This window comes from Urocitellus parryii, chromosome 6 (genome assembly GCF_045843805.1).
Source record: "Urocitellus parryii isolate mUroPar1 chromosome 6, mUroPar1.hap1, whole genome shotgun sequence".
NCBI lineage: Eukaryota > Metazoa > Chordata > Mammalia > Rodentia > Sciuridae > Urocitellus > Urocitellus parryii.
The window spans coordinates 71,952,129-71,970,893 of NC_135536.1; the positions used below are offsets into that span (position 1 = coordinate 71,952,129).

The 18,765-nt window shown below is 36.0% G+C and overlaps 1 protein-coding gene across 1 annotated transcript in view; it reads left to right on the forward strand.

The window, feature by feature from the left end:
* Nucleotides 1-18,765, forward strand: part of Ccdc175 (coiled-coil domain containing 175) — a 71,789-nt gene that overhangs the window by 25,259 nt on the left and 27,765 nt on the right. The window contains exons 9-10 of the mRNA XM_026410040.2: nucleotides 692-828; nucleotides 2,062-2,172. Coding sequence (XP_026265825.1) covers nucleotides 692-828; nucleotides 2,062-2,172 — 248 coding nt within the window. The remainder of the gene's footprint in view (nucleotides 1-691; nucleotides 829-2,061; nucleotides 2,173-18,765) is intronic.

Below are 18,765 nucleotides of genomic sequence, written 5' to 3' on the forward strand. Positions count from 1 at the left end.
TCTCTGTCTGTCTCTCTCTCTCTCTAAAAAAAAATGACACAGTATGTGCATATAATCTATCAACATCCTCTTATACGCCTTAAAATAACTCTAGATGATATTTAATCATTTATACAATGCCTACCATCACTTCACTCATGTGGATTCCTTCTACTCCAGTACTCAGTGTATGACAAATTCAAGTTTTTCTTTTGGGGATTTTTCTGGAATTTTTTTCCAAATATTTTCCATCTGCAGTTGATTGAATCCACAAATGCAGAACCCACAGGTACAGGTGGCTGACTGTACTTCACAAGAAGCAAGCATCTTATCTAGTTAAAGCCATTTTGAGCAAGAATTTCTCTGGAAGTTTTCTTTTCCCTGGCATTGTTAATATTCTATAAAAAGGACACACAAATGTGGCTGAATGATCACAGTTTATTAATATCATTTTCTATTTCAATGTGGATTTTTACCCTATGGTTTTACATCAATGTTTTGTCTTTCTATACTTTTGACATAATTTATAGAAGAGGCCCCCAAAGGTACAATTGCCTATTTGCTATAGAAATAAATCATCCAACAATTGTGGCCTATCTGTTGCATGCTAAGCAATATACTCAGTACTCTAGAGAATTGCTCATCTAATGTGGAACCCCTCCAAGGAACCATGAAGCAAGTCTTCTCATACAATTCCTTTGTTTTTCTCTAGCTGGCTGATCAACTGCACCAGTTTCAAACAGAGAACAAAGAGCTACGAGCGAAACTGTATGATTTAATGAGAGAATATAAGATTGTCTCCAGAGAGGAGCACAACGTTTTTACGCATGAACAGATCACCTATGAGGAGTATGTTTCTACCTATAAGCCCCGTGTGAATCAGTGTGCCATAATTATGGGATGCTTGTCTTGCAGTGCTCATCCTAGTTTTAAAAATCTATTGACAACAATGAACTATTCTTAACCCGGGAATAAATAAACACACTTCTAATCTGCCCCTATAGTGCTATGTAATGCTTTCCTTATTTGGATCAGATCAATCTATTTTAAAAAACACATTTTTTCCATTTCTAAAACATGTTTTTTTAAAGAATCATTATGCTCTTACCCTATAAGACTATCCAGAGAAATCATGTTATCTACCTTCGTTAAAAGCTGGCTCCACATGTGTATTCCCTTTCTCAGATTGTCGTTGACACCACCTAACCCCAGAGACTAGAAAATTATTCAATGAAATCCCCTATTGGGCTCCTTTTGGTCACCAAGTCTTGTTAATGCCACCTCTAAAATATTTCTTAAATATAGCCTAAACTTCTCTCCAATTTTATTCTTTCTACCTCTTTCAGTCTCTGTTTTGGCTTTCCTCTCAAAAGTCCCCCCCATCTTCTGGTTTACAACCACTAACTTGTCTGCCTCCTTTTCACCAGAATGATCCTTCTGAAGCATTCCTCGGATGCCACTGTAGTCAACTGGGTATAAATTCTTTTGTCCCACTGGACTACCAGGAGATCAGGGCAGTCACTCTCCTTATTCAGTGCTGTTATGCTGGGGACCTCATGCATGGCTTTGAAGGTAGTGGGCATTCCCCAGTGTTTTCTTCAAGAATATTGCAGAGTAAAATCTTGCAACTGTGAAATTATGTGAGTGAGTCCATTACTACACTCAACGTTCAATCTCATGGAAGTGTATTTACAGTGACCAGACCCACTCAAGTGAGTTTATGCTCATTGTTTTGTAGTATTTAAGCTACAGAGAGTTATCACGATCATTTTAGGTCATCCGATTGCACAGCATGCTTAGAACAATGCTGGTATTCTTCAAGCAGAAACCTCACCCAGATCAATCCAAAGCGTGTTTGTTAGAAACACAAACATGCTGGTGACAGCCATGAAACTAGAAAGTTTGATAGCATCGTGGTTTTTTGTCTTAGCCCAGGCTGCTTAAACAACACAAATGTATTTGGGGATTAAAAATGATTTTTTTCTTGCCTGTCAAGTACAAGTCTCTGGATTCAATCTCAGGTACCCACAATATATATATATAATTTCAGACCTTCAGCACAGCTATCTTTTTTCATGGTAGATACCGCAAACAAATGGCCTTCACTACTAAGAAAGAAAACTTCCTGTCACAAAGAAAAATAGACATCCAACATATGGAAGAAGGACTTGTTACTCTTAAAAATCTTTATCAGTAAGTATTTTGCCTTTGAAATTTTCAGTCTTTTATCTTGCATTTATTTCTTAATAAATGGTAACAATAAGTCTATGTTAATTTCTGATATACTATAAAAAATAAGTTTATAATTAGCTGTTTCACAGCTAAGAAAGTCATTGCCATTGAATCTTTTAAAATTTTTAAATTTGTTCTTTTTAAATATACATGACAGTATATTTTGACATATTATACATACATGGAGTATAACTTCTAATTCTTGTGATTTTATATGATCTGGAGTTATATTGCTCATACATTCATATATGAACATAGGAAAGTTATGTCTGATTTATTCTACTATCTTTCGGTTTCCTGTCCCTCTCTCTTCCCTTCATTCCCTTTACTCTAATCCAATGAACTTCTGTTCTTCCCTTTCCCCCCATTATTTTGTGTTAGCATTTGCACATCAAAGAGAACATTGGGACTTTACTTTTTGGGGACTGGCTTATTTCACTTAGCATGATAGTTTCCAGTTCCATCCATTTACTGGTAAATGCCAAATTTCATTCTGTTTTATGGCTGAGTAATATTCCATTGCGTATATGTACCACATTTTCTTTATCCATTCATCTGTTGAAGGGTACCTAGGTTGGTTCCATAGCTTAGTTATTGTGAATGAGCTGCTATAAATATTGATGTGGCTGCATCACTATAGTATGCTGACTTTAAGTCCTTTGGGTATATACCAAGAAATGGTATAACTGAGTTAAAATGGTGGTTTCATTCCATGGTTTCTGAGGAGTCTCTACACTGCTTTCCAGAGGGGTTGCACCAATTTGCAGTCCCACCAGCAATGTTTGAGTGTACCTTTTTTCCCACATCCTTATCAACATGTATTGTTGCTTGTATTCTTGATAATTGACATTCTGACTGGAGTGAGGTGAAATCTCAGTGTAGTTTTAATTTGCATTTTTCTAATTGCTAGAAAATTGAACATTTTTTCATATATTTGTCAATCGATTGTATTTCTTCTTGAAGTGCCTGTTCAGTTCTTTTGCCCATATATTGATTGGGTTATTTGTTTTTTGGGTGTTAATTTTTTGAGTTCTTTATATATCCTGGAGATTAATGCTCTATCTGGGGTGCAGGTGGCAAAGATTTTCTCCCATTCCGTAGGTTCTCTCTGCACATTATTGATTGTTTCCTTTGCTGTGAAGAAGCTTTTTAGTTTGATAAAATTCTACTCATTGATTCTTGATTTTACTTCTTGGGCTTTAGGAAGTCTGTTGAAGAATATAGTTCCTAAGCCTACATGATGGAAAGTTGGGCCTACATTTACTTCTAGTAGGTGCAGGGTCTCTGCTCTAATACATAGGTCCTTGATCTACTTTTAGTTGAGTTTGTGCATGGTGTGAGATGTGGGGCTTAATTTCATTTTGATACATATGGATTCCAGTTTCCCCTTTGTATGTTAAAGAGACTATATTTTCTCCAATGTATGTTTATGGCACTTTGTCTAGTATGAGATAACTGTATTTATGTGGGTTTATCTCTGTGTCTTCTATTCTGTACCATTGGTCTTTATGTCTGTTTTGGTGCCAATACCATGCCATTTTTGTTACTAATGCTCTGTAGTATAATTTAAGGCCTGGTATTGTGATGCCTTCTGCTTCACTTTTCTTGCAATCCTTAGATTGCTTTAGATATTCTGGATCTCTTATTTTTCTAAATGAATTTCATGACTGCCTTTTCTATTTCTATGAAGTACATCATTGGACTTTTAATAGAAATTTCATTAAATCTGTATAGTGCTTTTAGTAGTATGGTCATATTGACAATATTAATTCTGCCTATCCAAGAGCACAGGAGATCTTTCCATCTTCTAAGGTCTTCTTCAATTTTTATCTTTAGTGTTTGGTAGTTTTCACTGTAGAGGTCTTAAACCTCTTTTGTTAGATTGATTCCCCAAAATTTTTTGAGGCTATGTGAAAGGGATAGTTTTTCTTATTTCTCTCTTTCATTTGGTTCATCACAGATATATAGGAATACAATTGATTTATTGGTGTTAATTTTATATCCTGCTACTTTATAAGTTATAGAAGTTTTCTAGTGGAATTTTTTGGTTCTTCTAAATATAGAATCATGTCATCAGCAAATAGGGGTAGTTTGAGTTCTTCTTTTCCTATTAGTGTCCCTTTCATTTCTTTCTTCTGTCTAATTGCTTTGGCTAGAGTTTCAAGGGCTGTGTTGAATAGAAGTCATAAAACAGGGCATCCTTGTCTTGTTCCAGTTTTTAAAGGGAAAATTTGAATTTTTCTCCACTTAGAATGATGTTGGCTTTGGGTTTAACATTTATAGCTTTTACCTTGTTGTGGTATATTCCTGCTATCCTTAATTTTTCTAGTGTTTTGAACATGAATGGATGCAATATTTTGTCAAATACTTTTTCTGCATCTATTGAGATCACCATATGATTCTTGTCTTTAAGTCTATTGATGTGATGAATTACATTTATTGATTTCTGTATGTTGAACAAACCTTGCATCTCTGAGATGAACCCCACTTGATTGTGGTGTGCTATCTTTTCAATATGCTTTTGTATGAAATTTGCCAGAATTTTATTGAGAATCTTTGCATCTATGTTCATCAGGGATATTGGTCTGAAGTTTTCTTTCCTTGATGTTTCTTTGTCTGGTTTTAGTATCAGGGTGGTAGTAGCTTCATAGAATGAGTTGGAAAGTGTTCCTTCTTTTTCTATTTTATGGAGTATTTTAAACATTATTGATGTTAGTTCTTCTTTCCAGGTCTGGTAGAACTTGTCTGAAAATCCATCTGGTCCTGGGCTGGGCTTTTCTTTTTGGTAGGCTTTTGATGGTATCTTCAATTTCATTGTTTGAAATTGATCTGTTTAAATTGTGTATGTCCTTCTGATTCAATTTGTGTAAGTCATGTGTCTTTAGAAATTTGTTGATGTCTTCAAGATTTTCTATTTTATTGAAGTATAAATTTTCAAAATAGTTTCTTGATTATCATTTGTACTTCAGTAGTATCTGTCATGATATTTCCTGTTTTATCAAGAATTTTAGTAGTTTGGGTTTTCTTTCTCTTTGTTAGCTTAGCTAAAGGTTTATCAATTTATTTTTTCAAAGAACCAATTTTTTAAATTGTTTCAATCTCATTGATTTCAGCTCTCATTTTAATTATGTCCTGTCTTTTTCTAGGACTTTTGAGATGTAATGTTATTTGTTTGGCGTATTTCTATTCTTTTGATGAATGAGTTCAGTGCAATGAACTTTCCTCTTAGTCCCAGAGATTTTTATATGTTGTGTCATTTTTTCATTTATCTCTATGTATTTTTAAAATTTATTCCCTGATTTCTTCTGCTATCTATTGGTCATTGAGTAGCATATTATTTCATATCTAGGTGTTAGAGTAGCTTCTTTTTAAATTTTATCATTGGTTTCTAATTTCAATCCATTATGATCTGATAGAATGCAAGGTACTTTTTTCTATTTTTTTAATAAGAGTTGCTTTGTGGCCTACAATATGGTCTATTTTAGAGAAGGATCCATGTGTGCTGAGAAGAAAGTGTATTCAGTCATTGATGGATGAAGTATTCTATATCTGTCTGTTATGTCTCAATTATTAATTGTATTTTTTAGTTCTATAGCCTCTTCATTTACATTATCTTTGAAGGGTCTATCTAATGGTGAGATAGGTATTATAAAGTCACCCAGTATTATTATGTTGTGGTCTATTTGATTCTTGAAATTGAGAACAGTTTGTTTTACATACATGGATTCTCTATTGTTTGGGGCATAAATATTTGATTCTTATGTCATTCTGATGTATAATTCCCTTAAGCAATATGAAATGTCCTTCTTTGTCCTTCCTTATTAACTTTGGCTTGAAGTCCACTTTATCTGATGGACACCCCTGCTTGCTTATAAGATCTATGTAAACTATATGTTTTTTTTCCCATCATTTTATCTTTAGTCTGAGGATGTCTTTGCGTATGTATGAGACTCTTGGAGATAGCATATTGTTATACCTTGTTTTTTAATTCAATTTTCCACTCTATGTCTTTTGTTTGATGAGTTTAGGCCATTTGCATTAAATGATATTATTATTTTTTAAAATTTTTTTTAGTTGTTGATGGACCTTTATTTTATTCATTTATTTATATGCGGTGCTGAGAATTGAACCCAATTCCTCACACATGTGGGGCAAGCACTGTACTACTGAGCTACAACCTCAGCCCATTAAATGATATTAAGAAATTATTTTTATTCCCTGTCATTTTGATTTATTTCTGGTTTTTAATTTGAATTTGTTTCTCCTCTGCTTCACTATCCTTGTAGTGCAGTTCACTCCTTTATTGGTTTTCAGTTTTAATTTTCATTTCTTCTTCATGAAATATTTTACTGAATACATTTTGTAGTGCAGGCTTTTTGGTTGTGACTTCTTTTAACTTTTGTTTATCATGGAAGGTTTTTATTTCATCATCAATTCTGAAGTTTAATTTTGCTGGTTTTAGTATTCTTGGCTGGCATTATTTTTCTTTCTGAGCCTGGTATATATTATTCAAAGACCTCCCAGCTTTGAAGGTCTGAGTTAAGAAAAGAAGATGAGACCTGGATTCATCTCCCTCTGAATGTGACCTGTCTTTTTTCTCTGGCAGTTTTTAAAATTCTAACCTTGTTCTGTAGGGTTAGCCATTTTCATAATAATGTGACTTGATGTGGGTCTGTTGTAATTTTGTATAGTTAGGGTCCTGTAAGCTCCTATATTTGATTTTTCCATTTCATTCTTTAGGTTTGAAAATTCTTCTGATATCTTTACATTGAAAAGATTTTGCAATCATTTGGTTTGTATCTCTGGGCCTTCATATATCCCAATAAATCTTAAATTTTATCTTTTAATGTTGTCCCATATTTCTTGGAAATTCTATTAATGGTCTCTTAACATCTTTTCTTCATGGTCAACTTTGTTTTCAAGATTATATACTTTGTCTTCATTGGTCTAGTCTGTTGGTGATGCTTTTCATTGAATTCTTAATTTGGTTTATTGATTCCTTCATTTTAAGGATTTCTGCTTGATTTTTTTCAGAATACATATCTCTTTATTGAAATGATCTCTCACTTCCTGTATTTTCTCTCTGATTTCATTTTTATATCATCCTTTACCTTGCAGATCAGTTTAATTATGTATATTCTAAACTCTTTCTCTTTTTCTTCAACTGCGGTGTCAATGGATTCTGTTATTGAAGTATCTTGAATAGTTTTGGATGATCTCTTCCCTTGCTTTTTCATATTTGTTGTGTGTCTACCCATCTAACATTATGGATCTGAGACAATATAGATTCTACCCTGTGGACTTATAGTATCCCTGAAGGCTACCAGTACCTAACCATTTAGGGGGAGACAAATAATAATAACCAATGCAAACAATGTACAGCATCAAACCAAATAGTTCCTGCTATGAGATCTACAATGTTAATTGTCACAATAAACAGAAATGATATGATCAATTATAGCCTACAATAAAAACAATGAATTTGAAAATTGTTTTACAATTTTGAATGGTGGACAGGGAGAGAACAGAAGTGATGTAGGATGTGATGATTATAATGGAGGAGGAGAGAAGATAGAAGTAAAAACATACAGAGTAAAAGAGAACAATAGAGATTGTCTGTTAGCAGAAGAAAAGAGAAAATCAAGGGAAACAGATAGTAAGAGAAAAATACATAGAATATAAAGTTTTTAAATTAAAAATGAAAATAGAATATAAAACAAAATTGAAATATATGAATCAAACATCCTATCCCTCAAAATATTGATCCATGAATAATAACTAGCTTCAAAAATGCTAGAAATAAGAAAAAATATGAATATGTATAAATGTCTATGAACTATTAAGTTCACAATTAAACAAAGAAAAGGAAAAAAATCATGATAAAAAGTTAAAGAATTGTCTCATTGGAGTTCAAAAGATTTTCAGCTTCCCCTCTAAGCAGTGTTAGGTGGTGTGATCTGGAGCATGTAGCCTACTCTACCTTCGGTGTCGAGTTGCTGGAATGAGAGAGGTAATTCTATAGGCAGAACTCCTGGAGGCAGGGTTTAGGCTTAGGTAGGCTCAGTATATTTGCTGAATGCCACTTGGTCTGGAGATTTTAAATCATTGCACCTCCAGGACCCATCAATTGCTGGTCCACACTGGAAGACTGCACCCTGTTGATCTCCCCTAGATTCTATTCATGTGGTGGAGGAGCCATTTCTTAGTTCATTGTGTCACCCGTGGATCCTGTTTTCTGGTCTTGGATTCAGTGTACAAACTCAAATCTCTCTTGCCCCATCCAGTCCTGTGAGCATCCCAATTAGAGGGAGAGGGGGGTGGGGAGTGCTGGGTGGCTCTTCATGACTAGTAGGCCCCTGTGTAAACCCCTCTTCACATCTGATTTCCTCCCGTTCTCTCAGGCATACTCCATGTCATATAGTGTGGGTTTGCCAGGCCTGTATTTTGGGCCAAAATCAGGTTAGCCAGGAATCAGGTCCCCAGCTGATTTGCCAGTCTCTGAACCGTGGCTGCAAAATGGTTCCTTCTTCTGACCTCCACACACAGCCAGGATAGATGCAGCCTCTTTCCTGCAGAAGGATATTATGCAGCGTGCCTTTTTTTTTTTTTTTTTGGTGGAAAACAGACCAATCAAAAAGCAACAAGCAGCACTCAGAGAGGAGAACTCCAAACTTTATTTTATTCCAGTGGGCCCAGAAGAGAATAAACTCCAAATTCTGAGCCCTGATCCACAGTTTCTCACCACATTTATGGGTTATTTGGCGTCGTTTTAGACTCATCCTATCATTGGTGCTTTTTTCCTCTTTAAGAACCCCAAATCCCTAATCTACATGGCTGAAGGTCTTGTGTAGGGTCTCTAACATAAAGTATGCTTACAGAAAGAGCTCTCTTCACAGGCATCTATTAAGTCTCTAGCCTTGAAAGACTGGCACAGGGGTGTTTACGTTCAAGAGGGAGTAGTCAGACTCCTAGGGCAGTTATTTTCAATCCAAAAGGTAAGGACCCATGGTTAATTAGGCTTCCTAAAGAAAGGATGATAGAGGAACTGACCCTTTCCCCAGGCATGGGTTTCTTGCCATAATGTTTTCGAAATTTCATTTTACAACCAGGTCCGGTTTGCCATCACAAGTTTAGTCAGGCAGTGCCTTTGATCTCCAAACTCTTCATACCCAGATGTGACTCAGGCATCCTAAAAATGTAGGTTCCTTTAATTCCTTTCTCCCTCCACTTTGCTCACAGAGGGACAGCTCTGGCTGGAACCTCCAGGGGTTGCAACAGCAGTGGCATTGGGGATTTCTTTCTTATTTTGTTATATCCAACCTCCCGAGTCCCCAATCTGCTCTGAATGTCCAGTATTAAATCCCAGTAAAGTGCCCCCTGTCTTTTTTCAGCCACCTTGCTGAGATGCTGCCTCTTTGCTTTCTTGGTTTCACACCATGGAGCAGCCAGGAAAGTGACCTTCTCTATTCCGCCATCTTCTCATTGAATCTTTCATTGAAGTATACGTATAGACCAGCTCTGAATTTCACAGAAGCAGTTGGATACAGAAACAGACCTCATGAGAACAATGTGAACATTATCACAACACCAACCTCCTGTGGTATTCATTTCTGCCATTCTAAGTCACTTTCACTTTTAACTTTTTCTTAATAAAGTAATGCTTATACTTTATTTTAAAATTCAAATATAAAAATGTGTAACTTAGAAAATTAAAGCTACCAACCTGATCTCTCCATAAAAAGAATCATAGTTTCTAGTTTGTATACATGCTTTCTAAGGTATTGATGTATATGCATGTGTGTTGTGCATATCTGAAATTAGATTGTACACATCTGTACAATTTTAAGTGCAAATCTGTTTTTTTCCATGTAAAATTATAAGAATGATAAGACAAATATGGTCAAACAGCAACATTTGGAGTATTTGGCAAAGGTACGGGGGAATTCTTTGTACTATATTTTTCACTAATATGTTGAGTTTGAAGCTCTTTCAAAATAAAGAGGAAAAAAATGTCGTTCATACAGGTGATGGTCCCTCATTCTGTTCTCCAGACAAATGGTATTCATCGACTGTACTGTATTTAATTTAACTAGATTTCTTTTCCCAAATTATAATTTCCACATTTCTATCCATCCTATCACAGAAAAATATCCCCTCCTTAGTTACTACTTTCTTCTAGTTCAAGGATCTATCTTGGCTTTCTGAATTCTACAGTGTAGCAATTCAGTACAGAATCCAGAATTCCTGAAAGATTTGCTGACCTTAACACCTCCTATGACTGTTTTCTGTATGCAGCAAGCCTACCTTGTATCATGACAAGGCCCTGCATTTTTGCTTCTTTTCTCTGCATCTTTGCAAATGATTACATCCTTCACTTTGTATTCCTCCTTCTATTGAGCATTAAACTCCAGTGACCCTTACCCAACTACCTCCCCAGAACCTCTTGGCTGTCCTTGAATATCTGCCCAGTGCATGCAGGATCAGTTTGCATTGACCCAGAATAATAATTGGTCTTTTTTTTCTGGGATTCTTTTATTGGTTGTTCAAAACATTACAAAGCTCTTGACATATCATATTTCATACATTTGATTCAAGTGGGTTATGAACTCCCATTTTTACCCCAAATACAGATTGCAGAATCACATTGGTTACACATCCACATTTTTACATATTGCCATACTAGTGACTGTTGTATTCTGCTATCTTTCCTATCCTCTACTATCCCCCCTCCCCTCCCCTCCCATTTTCTCTCTCTACACCATCTACTGTAATTCATTTCTCTCCCTTGATTTTTTCCCTTTCCCCTCACATCCTCTTATATATAATTTTGTATAACAATGAGGGTCTCCTTCCATTTCCATGCAATTTCCCTTCTCTCTCCCTCTCCCTCCCACCTCTCGTCCCTGTTCAATGTTAATCTTTTTCTCATGCTCTTCCTCCCTGCTCTGTTTTAGGTGCTCTCCTTATATCAAAGAATACATTTGGCATTTGTTTTTTAGGGATTGGCTAGCTTCACTTAGCATAATCTGCTCTAATGCCATCCATTTCCCTGCAAATTCCATGATTTTGTCATTTTTTAGTGCTGAGTAATACTCCATTGTGTATAAATGCCACATTTTTTAAATCCATTCATCTATTGAAGGGCATCTAAGTTGGTTCCACAGTCTAGCTATTGTGAATTGTGCTGCTATGAACATCGATGTAGCAGTATCCCTATAGTAAGCTCTTTTAAGGTTTTCAGGGAATAGTCCCAGAAAGGGAATAGCTGGGTCAAATGGTGGTTCCATTCCCAGCTTTCCCAGGAATCTCCATACTGCTTTCCAAATTGGCCGCACCAATTTGCAGTCCCACCAGCAATGTACAAGTGTACCCTTTTCCCCACATCCTCGTCAGCACTTATTATTGTTTGACTTCCTAATGGCTGCCAATCTTACTGGAGTGAGATGGTATCTTAGGGTGGTTTTGATTTGCATTTCTCTGACTGCTACAGATGGTGAGCATTTTTTCATGTACTTGTTGATGGATTGTATGTCCTCCTCTGAGAAGTGTCTGTTCAGGTCCTTGGCCCATTTGTTGATTGGGTTATTTGTTTTCTTATTGTCTAATTTTTTGAGTTCTTTGTATACTCTGGATATTAGGGCTCTATCTGAAGTGTGAGGAGTAAAGATTTGTTCCCAGGATGTAGGCTCCCTATTTACCTCTCTTATTGTTTCTCTTGCTGAGAAAAAGCTTTTTAGTTTGAGTAAGTCCCATTTGTTGATTCTTGTTTTTAACTCTTGTGCTATGGGTGTCCTATTAAGGAATTTGAAGCCTGACCCCACAATATGTAGATCAGAGCCAACTTTTTCTTCTATCAGACTCAGAGTCTCTGATTTGATATCAAGCTTCTTGATCCATTTGGAGTTGTCCGCAAATAGTGATAATTTAAGTTCTTCTTTTCCTGATTTTATGCCTTTAATTTCTTTCGTCTGTCTAATTGCTCTGGCCAGTGTTTCGAGAACTATATTGAATAGAAGTGGTGATAGAGGGCATCCCTGACTTGTTCCAGATTTTAGAGGGAATGCCTTCAATTTTTCTCCATTCAGAATGATGCTAGCCTGAGGCTTAGCATAGATAGCTTTTACAATGTCGAGGTAAGTTCCTGTTTTCCCTAGTTTTTCTAGTGTTTTGAACATAAAGGGATGCTGTACTTTGTCAAATGCTTTTTCTGCATCTATCGAGATGATCATATGTTTCTTATCTTTAAGTCTATTGATGTGGTGAATAACATTTATTGATTTCCGTATATTGAACCAGCTTTGCATTCCAGGGATGAATCCTACTTAATCATGGTGCACGATCTTTTTTGATATGTTTTTGTATCCAATTTGCCAGAATTTTATTGAGGATTTTTGGATCTAAATTCATTAGGGATATTGGTCTGTAGTTTTCTTTCTTTGAGGTGTCTTTATCTGGTTTGGGAATCAGGGTGATATTGGCCTCATAGAATGAATTTGGAAGTTCTCCCTCTTTTTCTATCTCCTGAAATAGATTGTGGAGTATTGGTATTAGTTCTTCTTTAAAGTTCTTGTAAAACTCTGCTGTATATCCATCTGGTCCTGGGCTTTTCTTGGTTGGTAGTCTTTTGATGGCTTCTTCTGTTTCCTCACTTGATATTGGTCTGTTTAGGTTGTTTATGTTATCCTGACTCAATCTGGGTAGTTCATATGTTTTAAGGAATTTATCGATGCCTTCACTATCTTCTATTTTATTAGAGAATATGGTTTCAAAATAATTTCTAATTATCTTCTGTATTTCTGAATTTTCTGTTGTGATGTTGCCTTTTTCATCCCGTAAGCTAGTAATTTGGGTTCTCTCTCTTCTTCTCTTTGTTAGCATGGCTAGTGGTCTATCAATCTTATTTATTTTTTCAAAGAACCAACTTTTAGTTTTGTCAATCTTTTCTATTGTTTCTTTTGTTTCAATTTCATTGATTTCAGCTCTAATTTTAATTATTTCTTGCCTTCTACTGTATTTGCTGCTGATTTATTCTTCTTTTTCTAAGGCTCCCAGGTGTAGTGTGAGGTCATTTATTTGTTGGCTTTTCCTTCTTTTAAGGAATGAACTCCATGAAATGAATTTTCCTCTTAGTACTGCTTTCATAGTGTCCCAGAGATTTTGATATGTTGTGTCTGAGTTTTCATTTACCTCTAAGAATTTTTTAATTTCCTCTTTGATGTCTTCTGTAACCCTTTGTTCTTTTTTTTTTTATTGTTGGTCGTTCAAAACATTACATTGTTCTTAATACATCATATTTCACAGTTTGATTCAAGTGGGTTATGAACTCCCAATTTTACCCCCGTATACAGATTGCTGTATCACATCAGTTACCCTTCCATTGATTGACATATTGCCTTTCTAGTGTCTGATGTATTCGGCTGTCTGTCTTATTCTCTACTATCCCCCCTCACCTCCCCTCCCCTCCCCTCCCCTCCCCTTTTCTCTCTCTACCCCTTCTACTGTAAATCATTTCTTCCACTTGTATTATCTTGTCTTACCCCTCCTTTCCTCTTATATGTCATTTTGTATAACCCTGAGGATCGCCTTCCATTTCCATGCGATTTCCCTTCTCACTTCCTTTCCCTCCCACCTCTCACCCCTATTATTGTAAATCTTCTTCTCAAGCTCTTCCGTCCCTACCCTGTCCTTGTTTCCTCCCCTTATATCAAAGGAGTCATTTGGTATTTGTTTTTTAAAGATTGACTAGCTTCACTTAGCATAATCTGCTCTAATGCCATCCATTTCCCACCAAATTCTATGATTTTGTCATTTTTTAATGCAGAGTAATACTCCATTGTGTATAAATGCCACATTTTTTTATCCATTCATCTATTGAAGGGCATCTAGGCTGATTCCACAATCTTGCTATCGTGAATTGTGCTGCTATGAACATCAATGTAGCAGTGTCCCTGTAGCATGCTCTTGTTAGGTCTTTAGGGAATAGACCGAGAAGGGGAATAGCTGGGTCAAATGGTGGTTCCATTCCCAGCTTTCCAAGAAATCTCCATACTGCTTTCCAAATTGGCTGCACCAATTTGCAGTCCCACCAGCAATGAACAAGAGTGCCCTTTTCCCCGCATCCTCTCCAGCCCTTATTGTTGTTTGACTTCCTAATGGCTGCCAATCTTACTGGAGTGAGATGGTATCTTAGGGTAGTTTTGATTTGCATTTCTCTGACTGCTAGCAATGGTGAGCATTTTTTCATGTACTTGTTGATTGATTGTATGTCCTCCTCTGAGAAGTGTCTGTTCAGGTCCTTGGCCCATTTATTGATTGGGTTATTTGTTATCTTATTGTCTAATTTTTTGAGTTCTTTGTATATTCTGGTTATTAGGGCTCTATCTGAAGTGTGTGGAGTAAAGATTTGTTCCCAGGATGTAGGCTCCCTGTTTATCTCTCTTATTGTTTCTTTTGCTGAGAAAAAACTTTTTACTTTGAGTAAGTCCCATTTGTTGATTCTAGTTGTTAACTCTAGCACTATGGGTGTCCTATTGAGGAATTTGGAGCCCGATCCAACAGCGTGTAGATCATAACCAACTTTTTCTTCTATCAGATGCCATGTCTCTGATTTAATATCAAGCTCCTTGATCCATTTTGAGTTAACTTTTGTGCATGGCGAGAGATAGGGATTCAGATTCATTTTGATGCAGATGGATTTCCAGTTTTCCCAGCACCATTTGTTGAAGATGCTATCCTTCCTCCATTGCATGCTTTTAGCCCCTTTATCAAATATAAGATAGTTGTAGTTTTGTGGATTGGTTACTGTGTCCTCTATTCTGTACCATTGGTCCACCCGCCTGTTTTGGTACCAGTACCATGCTGTTTTTGTTACTATTGCTCTGTAGTATAGTTTGAAGTCTGGTATCGCTGTACCGCCTGATTCACACTTCCTGCTTAGTATTGTTTTTGCTATTCTGGGTCTTTTATTATTCCATATGAATTTCATGATTCTTTTATCTATTTCTACAAGAAATGCTGTTGGGATTTTGATTGGCATTGCATTGAACTTATAGAGAACTTTTGGTAATATCGCCATTTTGATGATGTTAGTTCTGCCTATCCATGAGCAGGGTATATTTTTCCATCTTCTAAGGTCTTCTTCTATATCTTTCTTTAGGGTTCTGTAATTTTCATTGTATAAATCTTTCACCTCTTTTGTTAGGTTGATTCCCAAGTATTTTATTTTTGGGGGGGATATTGTGAATGGAGTAGTTGTCCTCATTTCCGTTTCAGAGGGTTTGTCGCTGATATACAGGAATGCCTTTGATTTATGCGTGTTGATCTTATATCCTGCCACTTTGCTGAATTCATTTATTAGCTCTAATAGCTTCTTTGTGGACCCTTTTGGGTCTGCTAGGTATAGAATCATATCATCTGCAAATAGTGATAATTTAAGTTCTTCTTTTCCTATTTTTATACCTTTAATTTCTTTCGTCTGTCTAATTGCTCTGGCCAGTGTTTCGAGGACTATGTTGAACAGAAGTGGTGAGAGAGGGCATCCCTGTCTTGTACCAGATCTTAGAGGGAATGCCTTCAATTTTTCTCCATTCAGAATGATGCTGGCCTGTGGCTTATCATAGATTGCTTTTACAATGTTGAGGTATGATCCAGTTATCCCTAATTTTTCTAGAGTTTTGAACATAAAGGGATGCTGTACTTTGTCGAATGCTTTTTCTGCATCTATAGAGATGATCATATGTTTCTTATTTTTAAGTCTATTGATGTGGTGAATAACATTTATTGATTTCCGTATATTGAACCAGCCTTGCATCCCAGGGATGAATCCTACTTGATCATGGTGTATAATTTTTTTGATATGTATTTGAATCCGATTCGCCAGAATTTTATTGAGGATTTTTGCATCAAGGTTCATTAGAGATATTGGTCTGTAGTTTTCTTTCTTTGAAGTGTCTTTGTCTGGTTTCGGAATCAGGGTGATGTTGGCCTCGTAGAATGAATTTGGAAGTTCTCCCTCTTTTTCTATTTCCTGAAATAGCTTGAAAAATATTGGTGTTAGTTCCTCTTTAAAGGTTTTGTAAAACTCTGCTGTATACCCATCCGGTCCTGGGCTTTTCTTAGTTGGTAATCTTTTGATGGTTTCTTCTATTTCTTCTATTGTTATTGGTCTGTTTAGGTTGTCTATATCCTCCTGACTCAATCTGGGCAGATCATAAGACTTAAGGAATTTATCTATGCCTTCACTATCTTCTATTTTATTGGAGTATAAGGATTCAAAATAATTTCTGATTATCTTCTGTATTTCTGAAGTGTCTGTTGTGATATTGCCTTTTTCATCCCGTATGCTAGTAATTTGGGTTCTCTCTCTTCTTCTCTTCGTTAGCATGGCTAAGGGTCTGTCAATTTTATTTATTTTTTCAAAGAACCAACTTTTACTTTTGTCAATTTTTTCAATTGTTTCTTTTGTTTCAATTTCATTAATTTCAGCTCTGATTTTAATTATTTCTTGCCTTCTACTTCTTTTGCTGTTGTTTTGCTCTTCTTTTTTAGGATTTTGAGATGAAGTATGAGATCATTTATTTGTTGGTTTTTTCTTTTTTTGAGGAATGAACTCCAAGCAATGAATTTTCCTCTTAGAACTGCTTTCAATGTGTCCCATAGATTCCGATATGTTGTGCCTGTGTTTTCATTTAACTCTAGGAAGTTTTTAATTTCCTCCTTGATGTCTTCTCAAACCCATTGATCACTCAGCAACCTATTGTTCATTCTCCAAGTGATGCTTGATTTTTCCTTCCTTCTTTTATCATTTATTTTCAGTTTCATTCCATTATGATCAGATAAGATGCATGGTATTATCTCTACTCCTTTATATTGTCTAAGAGTTGCCCTGTGACATAATATATGGTCTATTTTTGAGAAGGTTCCATGTGCTGCTGAGAAAAAAGTGTAACTACTTGATGTTGGGTGGTATAGTCTATATATGTCAATTAAGTCTAGGTTGTTAATTGTGTTGTTGAGTTCTATAGTTTCCTTATTTAACTTTTGTTTGGTAGATCTGTCGAGTGGTGAGAGAGGTGAGTTGAAGTCTCCCATGATTATTGTATGGTGGTCTATTAGACTCTTGAACTTGAGAAGAGTTTGCTTGATGAACACAGCTGCACCATTATTTGGGGCATATATATTTATGATTGTTATGTCTTGTTGGTGTATGGTTCCCTTGAGCAGTATAAAGTGTCCTTCTTTATCCCTTTTGATTAACTTTGGCTTGAAATCTATTTTATTAGATATGAGTATGGACACTCCTGCTTGTTTCCTCAGTCCATATGAGTGGTATGATTTTTCCCAACCTTTCACCTTCAGTCTATGAATATCTTTTCCTATCAGATGCGTCTCCTGTAGGCAGCATATTGTCGGGTCTTGTTTTGTGATCCATTCTACTAGCCTGTGTCTCTTAATTGGTGAGTTTAAGCCATTAACATTTAGGGTTATTATTGAGATATGGTTTGTTCTTCTAGCCATATTTGTTTACTAATGTTACTAAACATGATTTGTTATCCTCTTTGACTACTTTCCCCCCTTTACTGTCCTACCTCCCATAGTTGGTTTTCAATGTTATTTTCCATTTCCTCTTCCTGTAATGTTTTGCCAAGGATTTTTTGAAGAGATGGTTTTCTAGCTGCGAATTCTTTTAACTTTTGTTTATCGTGGAAGGTTTTAATTTCATCTTCTATCCTGAAGCTTAATTTCGCCGGATACACGATTCTTGGTTGGAACCCATTTTCTTTCAGTGTTTGAAATATGTTATTCCAGGATCTTCTAGCTTTCAGAGTCTGTGTTGAGAGGTCAGCTGTTATCCTGATTGGTTTACCCCTAAATGTAATCTGCTTTCTTTCTCTTGCAGCTTTTAAAATTCTCTCCTTATTCTGTATGTTGGACATCTTCATTATAATGTGTCTAGGTGTGGATCTCTTATGATTTTGCACATTCGGCGTCCTGTAGGCTTCTAGGATTTGGGATTCTGTCTCATTCTTCAAGTCTGGGAAGTTTTCTCGTATTATTTCACTGAATAGACTGTTTATTCCTTTGGTATGGAGCTCTGTGCCTTCCTGTATCCCAATGACTCTTAAATTTGGTCTTTTGATATTGTCCCATAATTCTTGGATGTTCTGCTCATGGTTTCTTAGCAGTCTTGCTGAGCTGTCTATGTTCTTTTCCAGTTGAAATACTTTGTCTTCATTGTCTGATGTTCTCTCTTCTAAGTGATCTCCTCTGCTGGTAGTATTCTCAATTGAGTTTTTGAGTTGGTTTATTGTTTCCTGCATTTCTAGGATTTCTATTTGTTTGTTTTGATTACCTCTATCTCCCTGTGAAATTGATCTTTTACTTCCTGGATTTATTTGTCAATGTGATCTTTCATTATCTGATTTTGCTGTCTCATGTCTTCCTTGAGACTCCAGATCATCTGAAGCATGTATATCCTGACCTCTCTATCTGACATTCCATCTGTTGCACCTATTACCTCTTCTAAAGTTGAGTTGACCTGCATTGCCTGTGATC